Consider the following 21,242-nt stretch of genomic DNA (forward strand, 5'->3'; position numbering starts at 1 on the left):
AAAAAGAGAATAAAAAATTCAAGGTTATCCTTGGCTATATATGGAGTTCAAGGCCAGCCTGGGCTATATGAGATCCTGTTTCAAAAAGGAAAAAAAAAAGTCATAGAAGGTGCTGAGGTCAGGGAGCTACCCCTGTCTAGGGTAAACAAGCACCTGATTAGCCATTTACAAAGTGAGCAAACTAGCTCTGTCCCATCAAAGTCCACCACCTAGATCCCATCATGCAGAAGCTGGAATTGAGAGCTTATCCATTCCAGCCAGAATATCAGGCTAAGGGATTGCCTCAAAACAAAGGAGATGACGCTGTCCATTCTTTTCAGTAACCAGAAACCAGGTGGTCTTTGAGTCCGCTTTCAAAAGAAAAGTGACTACCATAAATACTATCACAGAAGTCAAACAGTGCAGTTGCTATGCATTAGTTTGCTGTGGGGGGAAATGAGGTTGAGGGGAGAAGCGCTTCTCTCTCATACCCCACAAATCCGAACAGTACATTTCTGGCCAAATGTGTCTCCACAAAAGACTGCAGAGAATCCAGCCAGTCTTTATAATGTTGTTTCTTGATGAAGGGACTGCCTGGCTCCAGGCATGCAGCGAGGGCTGTGGGTGAAGCATATACTTATCAGTCTGGGAGAAAGTCTCATGAAGCTCCAAGGTTTAAAAAAAAAAAAAAGGAAGATAGGGAGACAGATAAGAAAGCACAGGCCCATGCCCTGTGGGGTCAACACTCATGACTCTGCTGTTTGAATGAACTGTTACAAAACAACCTCCCTATAAAAGGAGAACCCAAGGACCAAAGTGAAGTGAGCCATTTTGTGAAGCAGAGCACACGTCCGTCCGCGATCGGGATCTCTGGCCGCCTGCAATCTGGAGTCCTGGAAGCCAGCCACACTGACTGAATCAAATCCCAGATGCGGGGCCTCAGCTCGGATTTCTAAGCCAACGGAACAGTGACCGGACCAACAAGAGAAGGTATTTAAGTGAAATAGTTTCCCTGTTGTCTCATTTCTTCTTGTACCTTTTCCTCCATCTTTCTGATGAAATGGAATTTTGATTTATGTTCTGGACAATTTCGGGGGCTTTGAATAATGTCTAGCACCAAAATCTTTTTTTTTAAATGTGCTCTTGAATTTTCATCTTTTGATTGTGACTGAAGCCAGACCTATGGGTCCTTCATCATCCCTTTGCTTATTCAGTTGCCATCAATCTATGGTAGCTTAAGTCCAAGGCCATTTTCCCCAATAAGGTCACATGAACAGGGTTAGAAAGTAGACACAGCCAGCTGTCTTTGTGGGGCGGCACTTCCATTCAAGCACATACACTGATCCTGAAAAGAACGAAAGAGAAAGAGTGGATGGCCTGGGTGAAAAGGAAGGCACTTACAGGTCTTTCTCTTTGCTGGGCAGAGGGAAGGTCAGCTCTTTAAACAAAATGAGTGATTTAAGTACTAATTTAAAATGTACTTTTATTAGTGTGTATGTGTGGAGTGGTGGTACACATCTCTAATTCCAGCACTCAGGAGATAGAGGAAGAAGGATTAAAAAAAAAAATTCCAGGCCACCCTTGGCTACATATGAAGTTCAAAGCCAGCCTGGGTTACATAAGATCCTATTTCAAAACAAGAAAAGTCGAAAAGGGGGCTGAGGTCAGGGAGCTGTTTATCTAGGTAAACAGGTACCCTGACTCGCCATTCACATGGTAAACTTAAAGCTGGGCCCATCCCATCAAAGTCCACGACATAGATCCCATCATGCAAAAGCTAGACTTGAGGGCTTATCCATCCCAGGCAATATACGAGCCCAAATAATTGACTCTTTTCACAACAAACATGGCAACTGTGTGGAGGTCAGAGAACAGCTTTGTGGAGCAGGTTCTCTCCCTCTTCCTTTATGTCAGCTCCAGGGATCAAACTCAGATTGCCAGACTTGGCAGCAAGCGCCTTTACACACTAGGCCATCTCTCCAGCCAAGGCTGGACATTCTAAAACTAAAACTGTGTCTTTTTTCCCTTATTTATGTATTAAATTTTGTGATTTACAGGATTGGTTAGGGTCTCATGTATGCCACTGAAATATATATATATATATATACATATACATATATATAGTGTGTGTGTATGTATATGTATATATATATGTATATATAAACACCTTATTTTTAAAAATTTGGCATAGGGTCTCACTATGTTACCTAGGCTTGAACTTGGCTCTGTCTTCTTCCTGGATAGCTCCCTTCTGGGTTTCTCACTGTAAACTGTCCTGTGATATAACGTGAAAGCCACACACACCCCTGACACCATGGCAGCTTAAGTCAAGTTTGTTAGGAAACTTACAGTCAGGGAAGAAGCAACCCACCCCTGATTTCTAATCCTTCCCCATTAGCCCATAGAGCAGCATGCTGGGCTCTGGCTCTGCTGGAGTCATCTCACTTTCCCCAGCTCAGGGCATCTCCCACCTACCTCTCTGTTCTACTTTGCATGTGTGTATTTGTAGGAGGTTAGCTGGGAAAAGGTCTTCTGGAGTAGAGAGAGCCTCCAGAGGTCAAGTAGGGGAGGTGACATACCAAGGGTGCTTTTAGTGAATTATTTCCTGGAGCCAACTCAGGCCTGTTAAACTGGCTTCCTGATGCAATCCCAAAGGGGGCTGATGGGGGAATGAGCCTTTGGGGATCTCTAGCTTTATCTTACCTCAGTATGAAGAAACAGACCGTTTACAGAAGAATGTGCGCCGTGTTTTGTGTTCTAAGGGGTCTGTGCATTTGGTTTCAGCTCTTAATGTTTGATATCAGTGGTTTTCTTTTTCAATTTTATGTCTGAGTGTTTTGCCTGCTTGTATATATGCATGCCCTGCACATACCTGGGGCCCACAGTGTCAGAGCCTCTGGAACTTGAGTTAAGGATGGTTGCAAGCTACCATGTGAGTGCTGGGATATAAATCCAGGTCCTCTACAAGAGCAGCAAGCGCTCTTAACTATTGAGCTCTAGGCCCCCACATCAGTGGTTCTTGAAAGGCTTTGGGGTGAACTTAAGGAGAGTATCACAACAAATGAAGGTAGTGGTATTCAATCTTGAATGTCCACTAGGACTACCCAAGAAGAATTGAAATGTAGTAATGACTAGGTGCTTACCCAAAAGATTCTGATTTCATTGGCTTGAGGTTCAGCCTGACCTCCGGGAGCTCTAAAAGTCTACCAGTTACTTTTCTGTTGCTGTAATCAACTACCGTGACCAAAATCATCTTATGGAAGCTTAGTTTGGGCTTCTGACTGCAGAAGGGTAGATGCCCCGAGTGACACAGAAGGCATGGCTCCAGGGACAGCAAGCAGAGAGGTCACATCTACAGCACACATGGGAAGGAGAGAGTGCCAACCGGAAGTAGAATGAGTCTATAAGCGCTCCAAACCCTTCCCCAGTGACGCACTTCCTCTAGCAAGGCTCACATTCTGAAAGTTCCAACCTTCCCAAACAGCATCCAACTGGGGACCAAGTACTGAAATAGAAAAGCCTACATGGAAATCACAGGTGAGGTTGAGGATCACTTGCCAGAAATCTCTAAAATTAAAAGAATTGATAACCTAAATTTTGGTGAGGATATAAAGCTATGAGAACTCCCACACCTTGCTGATGGGAGTGTCATTTGCAACAATCATTTTGGAAAAATATTTGGCACTGTTAACTAAAATAAATGCCTACCGTACTTCCCAACAATTCCACTCCTGGGTATACTCAAGAACAGGGCATATGTCCACCAAAAGATGTGGATGAACATGTCCACCACAGCTTATTTTATGAGTGTCCAAAACCAAAATCAAGGCCAGGAGTGGTGTCCCATGCCTTTAATCCCAGCACTTGGGAGGCAGAGGTGGGATCTCTGTGAGTTCAAGGCCAGCCAGTGCTGTATAGTGAGTTCTAGGACACCCAGGACTATGCAGAGAGACCCTGCCTCAAAAACAAAAACAACTCAAATGACCACCAACATCAAAATGCATACATTGTATTAGCTGTATATAAGCCAATATCACACAGAATGAAAAGCTACCACGGAGGCAAATTCCATAGGCATAAAATTGAATGAGCCAAATTTATATAAACTAGCACTATGAGTCTGTGGTGTGCGTGTGCGTGAGAGAGAGAGAGAGAGAGAGAGAGAGAGAGAGAGAGAGAGAGAGATATCAGAAAAATGAGTCAGACCCCCTGTAACTGGAGTTAGAGACAGTTGTGAACTACCATGTAGGTGCTGGGAACTGAACATGGGAAAACAAGTGCTCTTCATCACTGAGCTACCTGTCCAGCCCTCCCATTCTCCTTTTGGAGATAGGGTCTCTCACTAAACCAGGAGCTCACTGACTTTGCAAAGCCCTGCCTCCAGCATCGAGGTTACAGATGTCTAGCACTATGCGAGGACCAGGACCGGAAGTAAGATCTTCACACTTGTAAAAGAAGCACTTTACCCACTCACTCACCTTCCCAGCCCAGTAAGCCTGCTTTTGACAAGGTGGAGACAGATAAAAGTCATCTGTGGAGATGGTGGTCAGATAGCGCTCACCCTGTGGTGGTGGGAGGGGCAAACAGGAAGCACCTGAGAGCAAAGCTTCACTCAGAAGATGTAAGTTTACCAAGACAGAACTTTAAGATGTAGCCACTTCACTGTGTTTATTTCTCAACAAAAGAAAACTGAGATCACAACTCTAAGGTAATTGGATGTAAAGGGCTATATCAAACCAGGACTGCTGTTGCGTGCCTAAAACCACAGCACTCAGGAGCTTGAGATGGGAATCACTGTGAGCCCAAGGCCAGCCTGGGTTACAGAGTGAGACCTTGTCTCCAAAATAAAGGGCTCCCAACAATGAAGTAAGCATTTAACACAGTTCTTAAAAGTGAAAAGTCTTAGCCTGGCAATGGTGGTGCAAGCCTTTAATCCCAGCACTCAGGAGGCAGAGGCAGGTGGATCTCTGTGAGTTCGAGGCCATCCTGGTCTACAGAGCAAGTTCTAGGACAGTCAGGGCTACACAGAGAAACCATGTCTCAAAAAACGAAACAAAACAAAAAAGGCGAAAAGTCTTTAACCTATGCCATACACACACACACACACACACACACACACACACACACACACACAGCGGTAGTGGTGGCAGTAGTAAAGGTGCTTGCCACCAAGCCTGACAACCTAAGTGTGATCCCTGGAACTCACATGGTAGAAAGAACTGACTCTCACAAGTTGTCCTCTGATCTCCACATATACATATCATGGGCATGTGACCCACACACACACACACACAATAATAAATTAATGTGATTTTTAAACATATATATATATATATATATATATATATATATATATATATATATCACATATTTTTTAATGTAGCCAGAAATCCAGTTGCCCTCCTGAGCTTGGAGAAAGGGCTATGTAGGATCCACTCCTCCACTCTTAGTTAGTTAAGAATCACTGATTTTTCAGTTTTTTTGTTTTCTGAGACAGGGTTTCCCTGTGTAGCCCTGGCTGTCCTTGAACTCAGTCTGTAGACCAGGTTGTCCTCGAACTCACAGATCTGCCTGCCTCTGCCTTTAATCAGTCCCTGGCCCACCAGCCAGCCACTGTCTGATCCGTGCAGAAAGTAACTTTTCCTGGAATAGCCACTGCTTCTGTGTCCTTTGACCTGTGTATATCTGCGGTATCTGTTGCAGAAGTTAACCACGGAGTTTGTGTTTCTACTCTCTTTGCCTTTTTATAATATTTCCTGCCATTCTATAACTCTTGAGATTTGAAGGGAACAGCTCTTAAACAAAAAATCCCATCTGTTATGGTCTCTGACCTTTACGAACATTCCCAGCTAAGCTCAAAGTCTGGTCCTGGTCTTTAATCAGGAAATGAATGTCAGTCAGCACCTTAGAACCCCCCAAAGACGCAGTTGCTCTGACTTCATTCCATGGACAACATCTGCAGCCTTTCCCTGCGCAATGTGTAACACTAGCCTCTGGAGGGGCCCTAGGAAGGATTTTGCCTCTGTTCCTTGGGAATTTACAGGAAGGGGCTGTCTATGAGAGCTCAGGAAATCAATGTTGCCACTCATAACTAGAACTGAAAAGGAGTTTCCACTGCACGAAAGGAAATTCATCCAGGAGAATCTCAGAGTATCGAAACAGCTCAAAGATGATTCTTAAAACAAAGACCCAGGGCTGGAGAGATGGCTCACTGCTTAAGAGCATTTGCTGCTCTTGCAGAGGACCCGGGTTCAATTCCCAGCCATCTGTAGCTCCAGTTCAGGGGAACTAGTTGATGCCCTCTGTGAGCACCAGGTACTCAGGTGATATGCAGATACACAATCAGGCAAAACACTGATACATATAAAATTAAAAATAAATAAAACCTTCAAATAAAAACCCAAAGACCCACCCCATGCCTTTAATCCCAGCACTCCGGAGGCAGAGGCAGGTGGATCTTTGTGAGTTTGAGGCCAGCCTGGTCTACAGAGCAAGTTCTAGGACAGTCAGGGCTACACAGAGAAACCATGTCTCACAAACAAACAAACAAACAAACACAAATGCTGAAGACCCAAACCTATGTATCAAAGAACTGAGTACTTTGATTGACAGTCTACTTAAAATTGCCCCAAACAATGAACTCCTCAGCAGCCTTCTCTTTGTTTATTCCCAGGCTCTGTTATAGAGTCATTCCAGATGAGCTGAGCCGAGACTGTTCAACAGAATGTTCTGCAGTAATGGACCCGTTGTCTACCTGTGCCATATACCATAGTACCCATTAACCACAGTGGCTGAGAACTTGGCATTGAGGCAGCGTAACTGATTTTTAGGCTTTATCGAAACATAAATAGCCACAGGTGGGCATTGTAGTGGCATGGCAGGTCTCTATGGCAATTATAGCCTGCAGCTTAGGTGATGTATTGTGTTTTAGTCTGGGGGTTTGCTTTCCTTCACACCAGAGGAGAGTCTGGGTTATATCTGGCTTCCCCCCCACACACACAATTTTGAGCAATGTCTTTTTTCCTCCTCAGTATAGCAGGGCATAAGAAACTGGTTATAATGTCCCTGAAGGCTCTACCGGCAATTTTTGAAATAACTTTTAATTTTTAGATTAATTCTTCAGGGAAGTTTTTAATAGTTTTCGTGGAACTGCTTGGTTTGGGGTTGTAATGCTCTACTGGGGACTGAACCTAGGGCCTCTGACATGCTAGCACACCCACTCTAGAGCTCAGCAGCACCTTCCTTCCAGTACAATTATTTGCTCTTACAGATTTTTGCTTATTTATTGTTTGTATATGAGTGTTTTGTCTGCATGCATGTATGTATGTATGTGCACCATGTGTGTGCCTGGTGACAACAGAGGCTAGAAGGGGACATGAATCCCCTAGAACTGGAGCATCACACCATTGTGTGAGCCACCACATGGGTACTGAGAGTCAAGCTCAAACCCTCGGCAAGAGCAGCAAGTGCTCTTAACCACTGAGCCATCTCTCCAACTTCGTGGTACAATTGTTCCGAAAAATAGCTCTTTCAAGAATTGAGCACTACACATCCCATCACAAAGGAAGCCTTTTTTCTTCTGGGTTACCTCGTAAGGACAATGATGTTGCAAACGCTTCATTTATGCCCGAGCTCCCGGTGGTTGTGATTGAACTCAAGGCCTTGTACACCGCAAGGGAGCACTCTCCATTGAGCTAAGCACTGCTTATTTTTACTTGTATGTTTCCACACGTGGGCCAGAGTACTCAGAAAATGAAGCAAAAAGTAACAATGGGAGAGAAGAACAACGCAGCTAAGGCCTTTTACACTAAATAGGAGGCGCAGCCTTGAGGCCTTTTTTTTTTTGTCACTGGCCTTTGAGTTCCTGCACAAAGAACTGCAGCCTACTCTAGTAGGTAAAGAAACTGCAAGCCTAACTGGCAAGTATAACAGCCGAGCCTCAGCCAATCACAGTGTTCCAAGTGAACGGACGATGTACATCAAGTCCCATTTGGAGCGGCATCCAGACAACCCACTTCTACACACGTGTGCTTCCTTTCCACTCTGTCCATATTGCCCCGAGAATGCGCTCTATTTATTTTTTGTCCGGTTCTGGGCACTGCCTAATTCATGAATAAGTCTTTGGTAAAAATAAATTCTACTAAAATTAAGATATCCAAAATTATTATTATTATTATTATTATTTTGGTTTTTTGAGACATGGTTTCTCTGTCCTGGATCTCGCTCCATAGAGCAGGCTGGCCTCGAACTCATAGAGATCTGCCTGGCTCTGCCTCCTGAGTGCTGGGATTAAAGGCATCCGCCACCAATGCCTGGCAAATTATTCTTTTTTTAACAAGCAAAAGAGTGACAAAGATTCTTTGTAAGCCAAACTCAAGTCAGGCTCCTAAAACTTCTCCTAGGCCTTATGCGTGCACTTCTTTGGAAGTCAGCTTTAGCAGAGTCCTGCTACTTGAATTGACCTACAGCTGCTCACCCTCGATATCCAATCACCCTCAGCATTGGCTCCAGTCCCTCATTCTGGCACTGACCACCTCCGCCTACAACCCCATACTGTCAGCTCTTCGGCAAAATTCCTATTGGGTTCCCTCCTGGTTTGCTTTCTGCTGCTGTGATGAACACAATGACTGCAGGGACTCTGGCCAGCTTGAGCGTGTTGAGCATGGCTCTGGCAGGCCTTGCCCTTCTCCCCGGTTCTGCTGCCTTGCTAAAAACCACTTGATTACACTCCTAAAGCTGGCCCCCAAGGTCCATTCCCTTATTCAGCTACTTCCTCCTCCTGAGGTTGACCACCTGGGTCCAGCTATCGAAGTATTAAGGTCCAGCAATCAAAAGCCCCCTTTGGCTCACCTAACTACCATGCCCAATTAACATTAAACATCTCATCCTAACGTGGGGGGGGGGTTCGGCAGTCCTTTGTCCTCCAGGACAAACACCCCTGCCCCCTTTCCCTTGTTCCCTTCCCCTTCTCCCTCATCCTTATCTCTTGTCTTTGTCCCTTATCCCTGCCCTCTGTCCCTCCGGGGTAAATATGTCTTCTTTGTGCTGAGAACTCCTGGGGATCCTGATCCACACACTGATACTTTTCCTTTCAGCGGCCAAATGCAAGTTGGGGAGGAAAGGATGATTTCACATTACAGGTTACAGTCCATGGTCGAAGGCAGTCAGGGCAGGAACTTGAAGTAGAAACTGTGGGGAAATGCTGCTTACTGCTTTGCCCCCAGGGACACCTCAGCTGCTGTTCACATACAGCCCGGGTCCAAGGATAATACTGCCTTCCCACAGCGGGCTGAGCCCTCCTACATCAATTAGAAATCAAGAAAATGCCCCCTACACGGGTCCACAGGCCAATCTGACAGTTCTTCAATTGAAGTTCCCTTTTCCAGATGTGTCAAAATAGTCAAGACCTTGCTTGATGTTTTGTGGGCCATACATAATTTCAGAGAACTTCAACATCAAACGGGGCTGTTTTCTCAGAGTGGTGGACCATAGCAAAAAACAAGACTCCTAGACCGGGCATAGTGATATACCCCCATAGTCTCAGCACTTGGAGAGCAAGAGGAGTATCCTGAGTGTGAGGACAGCCCGGGCTGCATAGTGAGTTCTAGGCCAGCCTAGACCACAGAGTGAGATTCTGTTTTAAACCAAACCAAACCAAAACCAAGATTCCTTTGTAATCATGTCCTGATATTAATGTAGTCCAAAACATAAAAATAATCAGGCATCCCCTATCCTTCCTGATCAGCGCGAGTCCCTTGTCCTCTCTCTCCTGAGGTAAAATCTATTCCATTCATCACAGAACCACCCTGCTTTCTGATTATATCCAGTGCACCGAATTGGAAGAGTTTGCTTCCTTAAATCTTTCCCCCAAATTATTTTGGAATTGGAGGTTGACAAAGGAGACTGCCACATTCCCTAGTTCAATCACCACTGATGTTTTGTTTGGTTTGGTTTTGGTTTTCCAACAGGGTTTCTCTGTATAGTCCTTGCTGTCCTAGAACTCACTCAGAGTCAGGCCTGCCTCTGCAAACACCACTACACAACCCACCACTGGTTTTAATGGATCCTTGCAGGCAAACAATATGCACAGGTGAATTCAAGTTGGTCCTGACTAATTAATGAATGTTTACTACTTTCATTCATTTATAAGATGCATGCTACAGAGCAATGCTTGTTGAACTAATTACTGTTAACTATGTCAGTGATTATGCCTTGTCTTTTTGTTGCCTTTTATTTATTTAGAGATAGGGTCTTATATATGTAGCCCTGGCTGGCCCTGAACGTGTGGAGATTCTATTTCTGCCTCTGGAGTGCTTGGATTAAAGGTCACTGCGTTCAGCCATTTTTGTTTTGTTTTGTTTTGTTTTGTTTTTCGAGACAGGGTTTCTCTGTGTAGCTTTGCGCTTTTCCTGGGACTCACTTGGTAGCCCAGGCTGGCCTCAAACTCACAGAGATCTGCCTGGCTCTGCCTCCCGAGTGCTGGGATTAAAGGCGTGCGCCACCAACGCCCGGCACGTTCAGCCATTTTTATTTTATATTAATGGTTAAAAAAAAAACTTTATTACAGGCCACCACCTTCAGCTATTTATACTTTATTTTATTGTTCTGGTGGAAGTTTAATTTTTATTTATTTACGGAGGCGAGTATCCTGTTCAGCCTTTTAAAAAGGTTTGAACCAGGCTGGCTTCGAACTCGGGATCCTCCTGTCCCGTTGTTTATTCTTTAGCATTTGCCTACCGGTGTCCATCGCCACGGCCCGCCTGTTTTTGTTTTGTTCGTCTGTTTTACTGTTTTGACAGAAAATAAAGAGTTAGCTGAAGGGCACGCCAACAAACGGTGCCACGGAAAAACCGCAGCCAGGTTAGTATCCCGTGGTGCCTCAGCTCCTCCCTCAGGGAACAGCTAGGAGACCGCCCCCACCCTCTTCGGATCGCGCTGCGCAGACGCCATTTCCCGGGCCCGGCAGCCTCAGGTCCCAGGCCGGCGCGCCCTCGCCGGAGTGTTTAGGACCGGTGGGGGTTACGTCATCCGCCCCCGAGAACCGGAAGTCCCCCCCGCGCGCGCGCAAGGAGCTGGGGCGGTGCCTGCGCTTCCGACGGCGTGAGGCCACAAGGGCGGTGCCTGCGCTTCCGGCGGCGGCGTGAGGACGTTAGGGCGGTGCCTGCGCTTCCAGCGGTGGCGTGAGGACGTTAGGGCGGTGCCTGCTCTTCCGGCGGCGGCGTGAGGACGTTAGGGCGGTGCCTGCGCTTCCAGCAGTGGCGTGAGGACGTTAGGGCGGTGCCTGCGCTTCCGGCGGCGGCGTGAGGACGTTAGGGCGGTGCCTGCGCTTCCGGCGGCGGCGTGAGGACACTAGGGCGGTGCCTGCGCTTCCGGCGACGTGAGGACACTAGGGCGGCGCCTGCGCTTCTGGCCACGCCGGGGACGTTAGGGCGGTGACCGCGCTTCTGGGAGAGCGGTCTTCCGCCATTTCCGTTAGCTCGCCCCCGCTGAAGGGCTAACTCCGGTTTCCCGCGGAAGCCCGTCCCCGCTCGCAGAGGCGCTCCGGCGCTCCCTGTGCCTGGGCGGCTCTAAGGTTGAATTCCCTCCTCCCCTTTAGCTGAGGTCCCGCGGGCGGGCCGAACGGCTTGCCGCCATTGCGCGTCGGTAGGCCTCAGGGCCGCCCCACGAGCATGGATTTCTTCAGGCTTTGTTTAGTATTCAACCCCACCCACCGGAATCCCTCTGGGCGGGCCTTCCTGTGAAGCTCGACTGTTAGGGGGTTGGGTATAACCTAGTGCTAGAAGGTTCGATTCGCCCCTTCGCTGTTGAGAGACTTAAAGCTATGGGTTACTGCTGGTTTGTTCCCTAAGCTTCTGGAAATTTCCACTATGAACATTCCCGTCGCGTTTAGGGTTTTTAAGTATAGATGTGTGTACGCCCTTCCCATATTTCCAAGCGTGTGAGGGCATTTAGGCAACACATCGTAGTACCTACTCATACCGTAAAAGCTTTTTTTTTTTTTTTTTTTTTTTTTTGGTTTTTTGGTTTTTCGAGACAGGGTTTCTCTGTGTAGCTTTGCGCTTTCCCTGGGACTCACTTGGTAGCCCAGGCTGGCCTCGAACTCACAGAGATCCGCTTGCCTCTGCCTCCCGAGTGCTGGGATTAAAGGCATGCGCCACCAACGCCCGGCCAACCGTAAAAGCTTTTAGATGTCCACCCAATTACATATACATGTATGTGTGTACACATATCCATACTCATGTGTCAACGGTAAAAATGTATAAGCATTATATCAGCACATGTTCTAGGACTGAATTACAACTGCCAAGAAATGTGTCTGATCTGAATCAGAATGTGTTATAAATGTAAAGCACAACAGATGTTTGAGAATTCACACAAAAATTAAAATACCCGTTAATATCAGATTTTGAAAGGACAGTGTTGGGGTGTGGCTTGGGTGTAGCTCAGTGGTAGAGCACATAGTTTAGTATGCACGAGACCTTGGGTTTGATCCCCAGCACCACATTTCTCTAAAGGAAAACATATCTTAAATATACTGGGCCAAGTAAAATTATAATTATTCCCGCCAGTTGTTAACATGCCTATTACACATTTTAAAAAATAATTTTTGTGGCTTGAAATGTTTGTGTGGGACAGCATTGCTCTAAGAAAGGGGTTAACAATGTCCTGTGGCCAAATCCAGACTGGCCATTTTCTGCTTTGAAATAGGGTCTCTTGTAGCCCTTACTGGCCTTCACCGGCTTTGTGCAGTGCTGGGGGGAGGGCAAAGTCAGGCCCCTCTGCATGCTGTTAGCACTGTGCAAACTGAGCCTCCCCTTCAGCACCACCGCTGCCCCCTCAAGCATGCATGCCTGGAAACCAGAGGACGACTTAGCTATCTTTCTCACTTACTGTCCCTCCCCACTTTGTTTTTGAGACAGGGTCTGCCACTGAACCTGAAACTCACCAGTTCAGCTAGACTACCTGGCCAGTGAACGCCAGAGTTTCACCTTTCTCCCTTCCCATTGCTGGAATTACAGGTGTGTACCATAAGCCTGGCTCTGTATGTGGCTGCTGAGGTTCCAGACCCAGGTCCTCATTGCATAGCAAGCGGCTTACCAGCTGAGCCGTCTCCCCAGTCCCAGCCTGCATATTTGATTATGTTTTATTGTATGTGGATGCCTGGGCACGTGCACCTGAGTGCCAGTGCCATTGGAGGCCAGAGGCATCAGATCCTCCCAGAGCTGGATTACAAGCAGTTGTAAGCCACCCAGTGTAGGTGCTGAAAACTGAACTTGGGTCCTCTGCAAGAGCAGTACATACTCAACTGCTTAGCCATTGTTCCTGCCCCATTCAGTATTTGTTGTCTGTTGTTCCGTCTACAAAAGTAACAGAGTTGAAAAGTCCTGTACCAGAAGTCTAAAGTATTTCCTATCTGTCCTTTTACAGAAAATATTTGCTGACCTCCTGTCCTGGAACAACACCCGGTATGGTAGATATTAAATCTTTTTAAAATGCTTTTTAAAAAAAAGTTTCACTATAAACTCAAGCCGTCTGGAATTGATAACCCTCCTGTCTTAGCCTCCTGAGTGCTGGGATTATATGTGTGCCAGTATACCTGGCATAAATTATTTATTTATTTTAAAATTACATTTATTTGCCGGGTGGCGCCGCTGCTGCCCGCCTTTAATCCCAGCACTCCGGAGGCAGAGGCAGGTGGATCTCTGTGAGTTCGAGGCCAGCCTGATCTCCAAAGTGAGTTCCAGGAAAGGCACAAAGCTACACAGAGAAACTCTGTCTCGAAAAACAAACAAACAAAAAAATACATTTATTTATTGTGTGTGAATGCACATGTGCCACGTTGTCCATGTAGAAGTCAGAGGACAACTTGTCAGTTCTCTTCCCTCTGTTATGTTCTAGGGATTGAACTCACATGGTTAGGCTTAGTGGTAAGAACTTTTACCCACTGAGCCATCTTGCTAGCCCCTGGCTAATTTTTTTAAACCTTTTATTGTATATTCACATAATTGTCAGTCACTTTATAAAGACTAAGCACTTTATTAAAATTATCTCATTTAAACCAGGCAGTGGTAGCCCATGCCTTTAATTATAGCACTCAGAAGGCAGAGGCAGGTAGATCTCTGAGTTTGAGGCCAGCCTGGTCTACAGAGCTAGCTCCAGGACAGTCAGAGCTGCTACACAGAGAAACCCTATCTCAGGGGAAAAAACCGACAAGAGAAACTATCTCATTTAATTTGAATACTAATCCAAGGTGGCAGAGTCACCCCATATTGAAGATGAGGAAGTAGAGCCATAGGATGATCAGTAAACTTAGCCAACTTGTTAATACCCCCTCACTTCTAGGAACTATATTTTCTTGAACATTCTTATCCAAAAGACTGCTCACACCTACCTGATTATCCCACAGTGGATACCATGGGATTTTTTTGATGTAGGATGTTTAAAATTTTTGTTAGCATACAGAATGGTTGGATATTTGTTGTTTGTTTGTTTTATTTGGTATTTGGTTTTTGGAGTTTTTTGAGGGGGGATTTTTTTTGTTTGTTTTTGTTTGGTTTGATTTGGTTTTTCGAGACAGGGCTTCCCTGTGTAGCCTTGGCTGTCCTGGAACTCACCCTGTAGACCAGGCTGGCCTCAAACTCACAGAGATCCACCTGCCTCTGCCTCCTGAGTGCTGGGATTAAAGGTATGCGCCATCACTGCCCGGCTCAGAATATTAGGTTTTGTTATGGCATTTTCATTTGTAGAAGTCATTACATTTTATTCTGATTTCTTTCCCTCACCCACTGCCCTCTCCATATTCCCTTCCCCGTCTGACAGATTCCCTTCCTTGCCCCAAATAATGTCACACGTATTCTACTGCCCTCTCTTCCCCCACCCTCTTCTCATTGTCCCCTTTCTAGTTTTTGGTTTTTTTTTTTTTTTTTTTTTTTTTTGGTTTTTCGAGACAGGGTTTCTCTGTGTAGCTTTGCGCCTTTCCTCGAACTCGCTTTGGAGACCAGGCTGGCCTCGAACTCACAGAGATCCGCCTGCCTCTGCCTCCTGAGTGCTGGGATTAAAGGCATGCGCCACCACCGCCCGGCCCCTTTTTAGTTTTATGATGATTTTTGAATGATTTTTTTTAAAAAAAAAAAAACAAAAAAACAAGAATTGAGGTAGACTTTGTCTTTCAGGACTTAGATACAACAAGCAAGTTGCTGTACAGTGACAAGAACTGAAGCTCACACTCTGAAAGGAGAGAAAGCATTCTGAACACTTTGTCGCTTGTTTTCCAGAAGAAAAGATCTCCTAAGCTGTTTAGCAGGTATGTTCAAGGGAATAAAAGAGGTATTACTCCTTTGTGGGAAATGTAGACAAAAATGTTTTTAAATATGGTAAATATGAAAACACTGCAATTATTTGATGTTTTTCGCAGATTTTCTCAGTTGTTAATGAAATTCACGTCCCAGGCTTATTGTGCAAATTGAGGTAACCTGAACATGAATAGCACTATAGACTTGCTCAGTAAATGTTCATTGCCTCCCACTGTTGAGGTAGTATTCGAGAATATCAGGAACTGTATACATCACAACATTTACTACACCACATTATATTCACAAAAGATTCTAATCTGAATTGTACACAGCAATGTATTTAATAGTTTCTTATGTAATAGGACTTACCTAACAAAGTCTGAAGTTAGAGAGGTTCTGTGTATTCAGTCTAGGAACAGGACTGCAGCTCTCTTTGGAACTCTTGGCAACCTATTGGTGGGGTGGGGTAGAGGGGTCAGTTCCTTTGTGTAGTTTAAATCACAATTGGCTGGAGAACTGAACAAATGCCCAAGTCCTACCCTCAGAGACTCCCGTTCATTCCATCTGGGCTGAGGCCCTGGTATTGTTCACTTTAGTTTTTGTTTGATTTCCTTGCATGATTCTAATTTACGGTAAGGGGTAAGAAGCATCTGTGGTGATAGCATGAGGCTAGGTTTAGGGAGCTGCTGAAGCAAAGACACTGCTGTGAAATGGGGCCGTGCCTGTCTGTGGTTGAGAGTAGTGAAGGCAGAGGGCCAGGGTGAGGTGCTGTTCATCACATGGACAGAGCCTAGACTCCATCCTGTGAGTAGAAGGGAATGTCTGAAGGACTTTAAGCAGAAGAAAACACACACATAAGAGTTCATGAAGCCGGGGCTGGAGAGATGGCTCAGAGGTTAAGAGCACTGACTGTTCTTCCAGAGGTCCTGAGTTCAATTCCCAGCAACCACATGGTGGCTTACTACCATCTATAATGAGATCTGGTGCCCTCTTCTGGCCTGCAATCATACATGCTGTATACACAATAAATAAATAAATCTTTAAAAAAAAAAAAAGAGTTAATGAAGCCAAACTCTGCAAGGAAAACCATCTGTAACTCTAGTCCAGGAGGATCTGATACTTCCTTTTGGCCTCCACAGGCACCAGGCATGTATATGGTGCACAGACATAAATGCAGGCAAGCAAAATACCCACACATGTAAAATTACAAAAAAAAAAAAAAAAAAAAAAAAAAAAAGAATTTTCTTCAAACTTGAAAAAAAGATCCTACAATAGGGGAATTTTTAAATACATTTATATGGCATATGAATTTGCATAAAGGAAATAGTGGTATTCTTTTCACAACTTTTCTGTAAATCTAAAAGTATGTCTAAATAAAAAATAAGTGGGTCATCTGGATGTGACCCTGTTTTTCCAACAGCTCAAGTGTCAGCACGTTGTATCCTGTTGACTTTCAGGGTTCACTAGACCTGCTTCCCAACCTATAATATCTGTTTCTTTATATTGGTTCAGACAGTAGTATCCCCACTTTTGTTTCCTTTTTTTTTTATTTTGTTTTTTGTTTTTTGTTTTTCGAGACAGGGTTTCTCTGTGAAGTTTTGCGCCTTTCCTGGAACTCACTTGGTAGACCAGGCTGGCCTCGAACTCACAGAGATCCGCCTGGCTCTGGCTCCCGAGTGCTGGGATTAAAGGCGTGCGCCACCACCGCCCGGCAGTTTCCTTTTTTATATTCAGAAAAGTATCACTATAAAGATTATAAAGGCATTAAGCATCTTAATCTCATAACTGAATATAAGGAGAAAATAGCCCAATATTTGCTTAGCATTATCTTATGGATGATTTCATTCCCAAAACAATCACCAAATTCCATCCAATATGAACTAATTTTTTTTTGAGACAGGGTCCCATGCATTCCAAGCTAGCCTCAAATTTTCTATGTATCTAAAGATTGCATTAAAACTCATGTTCTTTTTGTCTCCATCCCCAAGTACTGGGATTGTAAACACACCACCATGCTAGGTTCCTGAATAATCTTAATCTAAAAAGATACTGATTTGTACAGTTGGAGGTGGAAAAGTTATAGCTGATATTCTAGCAAGTCTTTGAATGTTCTGCTGAAACTTTGCAGAGCCATTTTTTTCCTTCAGCTAATGAGAATAAAGGTCTTGAAAGTTGACTAGTTCGAATTCCTGTATTATCTAATCTGCCACACCCATTTATATCACATTACTCCTTCAGAAAACAACGCATGGAAAACTGGCAGGAGTGCTAGTTCATGCCTCAGGAGCTGCAACTAGTAAAGGCAAGTTTAAAAAGACTGAACCTTGAACCATCTTTTTTGTTTGCTTTACAGCTGTGAAGATGTCTGACAAAAAACAGATCAATGCCAGGGCTTCCCTGATTGAGCAGCTGGTGTCTAAAAGGTATTTTGAGGATATTGCCAAACAGCTTACTGAGCTAGAAATGATTTATGTGTCTAAGGAGCATCTCCAGGAGACAGATGTAGTCAGAGCTGTATACAGAGTCCTCAAAAACTGCCCCTCAGTGACTTTGAAAAAGAAGGCCAAGTGTCTGCTAGCCAAGTGGAGAGCTTTCTATAAGAGTACACCCTTCAAAACAAAGGAAAGCCTCAAATCACTCCATTCTGATGTTAATAAAGAAGAAAGTGCAGCAGTTTCTCAGGATGTGAGCCAGGATGAGGCATTAGGTTCTAGTCATGATGAGATGTCAGGTCTCTGCAGTTCTCTCTCTAAGCTGGCATCCCGAGATGCTGCAAATACCGCTGCAGCAATTGGGTCTGAAAGTAGCACTACTCAAATGGAAATTAATGAAGAATATTTGAGGGGTGATGACTTTGAATCTACTAGCCAGAGCTCAAGTGTGTTACAGGATCCTCTAGTGTCTGTTAGATCTAAAGGTGTAGAGCTTCTTTACACAGCATTAGCTAGTTCTTCCACAGATCACACAAAAGCTGATTTGTGGCAGAACTTGGCAAGAGAAATTGAAGAGCACATTTTTACTCTTCATTCAAGCAACATCAAAAAGTATAAAACTTGTATTCGAAGCAAAGTTGCCAATTTGAGCAACCCCAGGAATTCTCATTTACAACAAAACCTCCTCTCTGGAACCATGTCTGCAAGAGAATTTGCTGAAATGACTGTCCTGGACATGGCAAATGAGGAGCTGAAGCAGTTGAGAGCTTCCTACACAGAATCCAGTATTCAGGAACATCACCTTCCCAGCACAGTTGATGGCACACAGACAAATAAAATAAAGTGCAAGCGCTGTGAGAAATACAACTGCAAGGTCACTGTAATTGCCAGAGGAACACTTTTCCTTCCAAGTTGGGTGCAGAATTCAAACCCAGATGAGCAAATGACCTATGTCATTTGTAATGAATGTGGGGAGCAGTGGTACCATAGCAACTGGGTGTGCTTGTAATTTGTAAATAATCCCTTCAGGGGCATATGTTTTATATGTATAACATAGCCCTTACTGTTATTTTTGTCTTTGTGATTTTGGTTTGTGAAAGATCTCACTCTGTAGCCAAAGCTGGCCTCGGTCTCCTGAGTTCTGGGATTACAGGTGTACACTACCGTAATACCTGGTTTGGTATACTGTTCTTACTACAGTCCTGGGAATAAAGAGAGTTGTTTGCCAAAGGACAAGCCACAATTGCTAAAAGTTGTTTGGGAAGAGTAGAAGACTATCGCGTTGTACTTTGTGGCATTTAGTGCTTTAATCGGAATAGCACTGTAGCTCCACACAGCCTGAAAGCATGTTAGAGAGGCAGATTCTCTAGCCCGATACTCCTTGAGTCCTTATCTGCATCTTGGCAGAATCTCCAGGTCATTCTCTGGGATACTTTGAGAAGCACTGATATAGCTGCAGGCCTGTGGGTCTCAGGAGTAATTATACATTAGAGTTTTCTGGGGAGCATTGAAGTATACTGGTACCGAGAGCCAAGCCTGAACCTATGGCATGGGACCAAGGCATCAACATTGCTCTGGTCATTTCTCAGTTTACTTTAAGTTGCAGTTAGAGTTGAGTATCTCATTTGAGCCTTTCTGTAGTTCTGAAGAGATGAATGTTATTCTGGAGACTTTACATATGAGGAAAGAGGCCCACAGAGCTTCGGTGGCTTAACCAGGTTATATAACTATAGGTAATCTGCCTCACACTGATCCCATATGTTCCAGCTTCCTTCTGAAGCAGGTGTGATGGCACATGCCTGTAATCTAAATGCTAGGGAAAATGAAGGAGGATTTATGTGAGTTCAGGGACAGTTTAGATTGTTAAGTCCCTGTCTCAAAAAATTATATATATATATATATATATAAAGAGCATTGTGGTGGTTCAAGCCTGTAATCCTAGCCTTGGAGATACTGAGGCAGAATCCTATGGTTGAAGCTAGCCTGGATTATGTAGAGAAACAATGCCAAAACAAAAAATTCAAAGTCTGAGAACGTCTAAATACTGACTTTACAAAAAGTGTACTTCTGGAAATGGGTGCTAAGCAAATAGCATTTGGAGCCTCTAAGTTTATATGACTAGAGTTTTATCCTTTTGTCTTTAATTTTCTTATTTTTACAAATCTGTCTTAGCCTATGAAAAGTTGCACTGTAAGTTAGAATTTGGCTTGGAGCTTGCTTTCTCAGTTAAAAAGGCTATGCATTTTTTTTCCTTTGTGTGAGCTCTTCATAAAGTCTTTATGATACATAGTTTCTTGTTGTTAGGAATCTTCCATGTCTTCAAAGGCATGTGTATTAAAAATCCTGTTTATATGAAAATGGTGCTAGTTGTCAGAGGAGATTCACTCCCTCAGCCTTTGAATTTATCAACATTTATTTACCTATTAACTGAAGAGGAAATCACTTCTCTAAGGCCTTTGCAAACAGTGTTTACTGATTTGTATGCATAATTTTATGTGGTTATGACTAATTTTTTCCTTTAAAATGATAGAATATTTGTTATTTGGAGTTTTGATTTTTTAACATAGAAAACAATTTTATGCATAATCCACACAGAAGCTTGGATATGTACTCCTTTTACAGTTTAGTAGGTGTTTAGAGACACATTTTTTCTTTTGTTGTTTAACAAAGCCACGTGAGTAGTTTCTGTTTTTATAAGACTGTCTGCACTCTGTAGCCCAAGCTGGGCTTGAACTCACACTGGCTAACCTCAATCTCTGGAGTGCTATGGTTTGGGGCATAAGCTACCATTCATTGATTTTTATTATATTAAAGAGTTTATTTCTTAGTTCCATGTAAACTCACATGTTTTCATCAGTTATTGTTCCTAAATCCCCAGTATTCCTTCAATGGAATCTATAGGCCTTTTCTGTATATTTTACCTCCTCATGACAGTTCCCCAACTGGTGCATAAAACTAGCATACACTTCTGTTTCATATATTTTAAAGAAACCAACTTGAGACTGTCAAATCTGAATTACATTTCATTGTATTTTCTCCATTTTGCATTCCAGGGCTGTTCATCATAATGCAATGTGTTAGTCCTTTAAACAGAAATTTACAAAGTCATCAAAAACTCAAAAGTTTCACAAAGTGTGGTTTCATGTGATTTGGAAGGATCTTAAAACCTAGATGGTGGTTGTATGAGAGTACACACAGCACATGAAAACCATGTTTAATTTCTTTAAGTTGGTGTGTGGGTATTGGGGTTTTCTATGTATCTGTGTATGAGTATTTGTATTGAGATTTTGTAAACTACATTTACCAAAAATAAAAGCACTCGAAATGAAAAAAAAAAATCTCTTATTCTCCAAGATTTTTTTCAAAAATGTGTGTGGTCCTCATTTCCCATAAGCTTTGTCAGTTAGTTTTGCAACTAGGGAAATGGTGATATGGGTTTTATTCTTTTGGTCAATGAGACAGTTAACATTTTCTGAGTATAGATATTCTATACCAGAGAGAGCAGGTGAAAGGGAGGGAGGGATGAGTGCATTTATTT

General features: G+C 43.9%; 1 protein-coding gene across 3 annotated transcripts; it reads left to right on the plus strand.

The window, feature by feature from the left end:
• Nucleotides 1-813: 813 nt before the first annotated feature.
• Tceanc (transcription elongation factor A N-terminal and central domain containing) lies at nt 814-21,033 on the plus strand. Of its 3 annotated transcripts, none has more exons than XM_037199097.1 (5): nt 814-969; nt 12,900-12,998; nt 13,408-13,445; nt 15,153-15,283; nt 17,626-21,033. In XM_037199097.1, exon 5 carries the CDS (start codon nt 17,634-17,636, stop codon nt 18,711-18,713), a length of 1,080 nt encoding a protein of 359 aa, XP_037054992.1. In that variant the 5' UTR covers nt 814-969; nt 12,900-12,998; nt 13,408-13,445; nt 15,153-15,283; nt 17,626-17,633; the 3' UTR covers nt 18,714-21,033. The 3 variants fall into 3 exon arrangements, with proteins under 3 accessions (XP_037054992.1, XP_037054993.1, XP_028739378.1); XM_028883545.2 differs by lacking the exon at nt 814-969 and adding an exon at nt 11,222-11,551; XM_037199098.1 differs by lacking the exon at nt 12,900-12,998.
• The last annotated feature ends 209 nt before the right edge of the window (nt 21,034-21,242 follow it).

This window comes from Peromyscus leucopus, chromosome X (assembly GCF_004664715.2).
Source record: "Peromyscus leucopus breed LL Stock chromosome X, UCI_PerLeu_2.1, whole genome shotgun sequence".
Taxonomy (NCBI): domain Eukaryota; kingdom Metazoa; phylum Chordata; class Mammalia; order Rodentia; family Cricetidae; genus Peromyscus; species Peromyscus leucopus.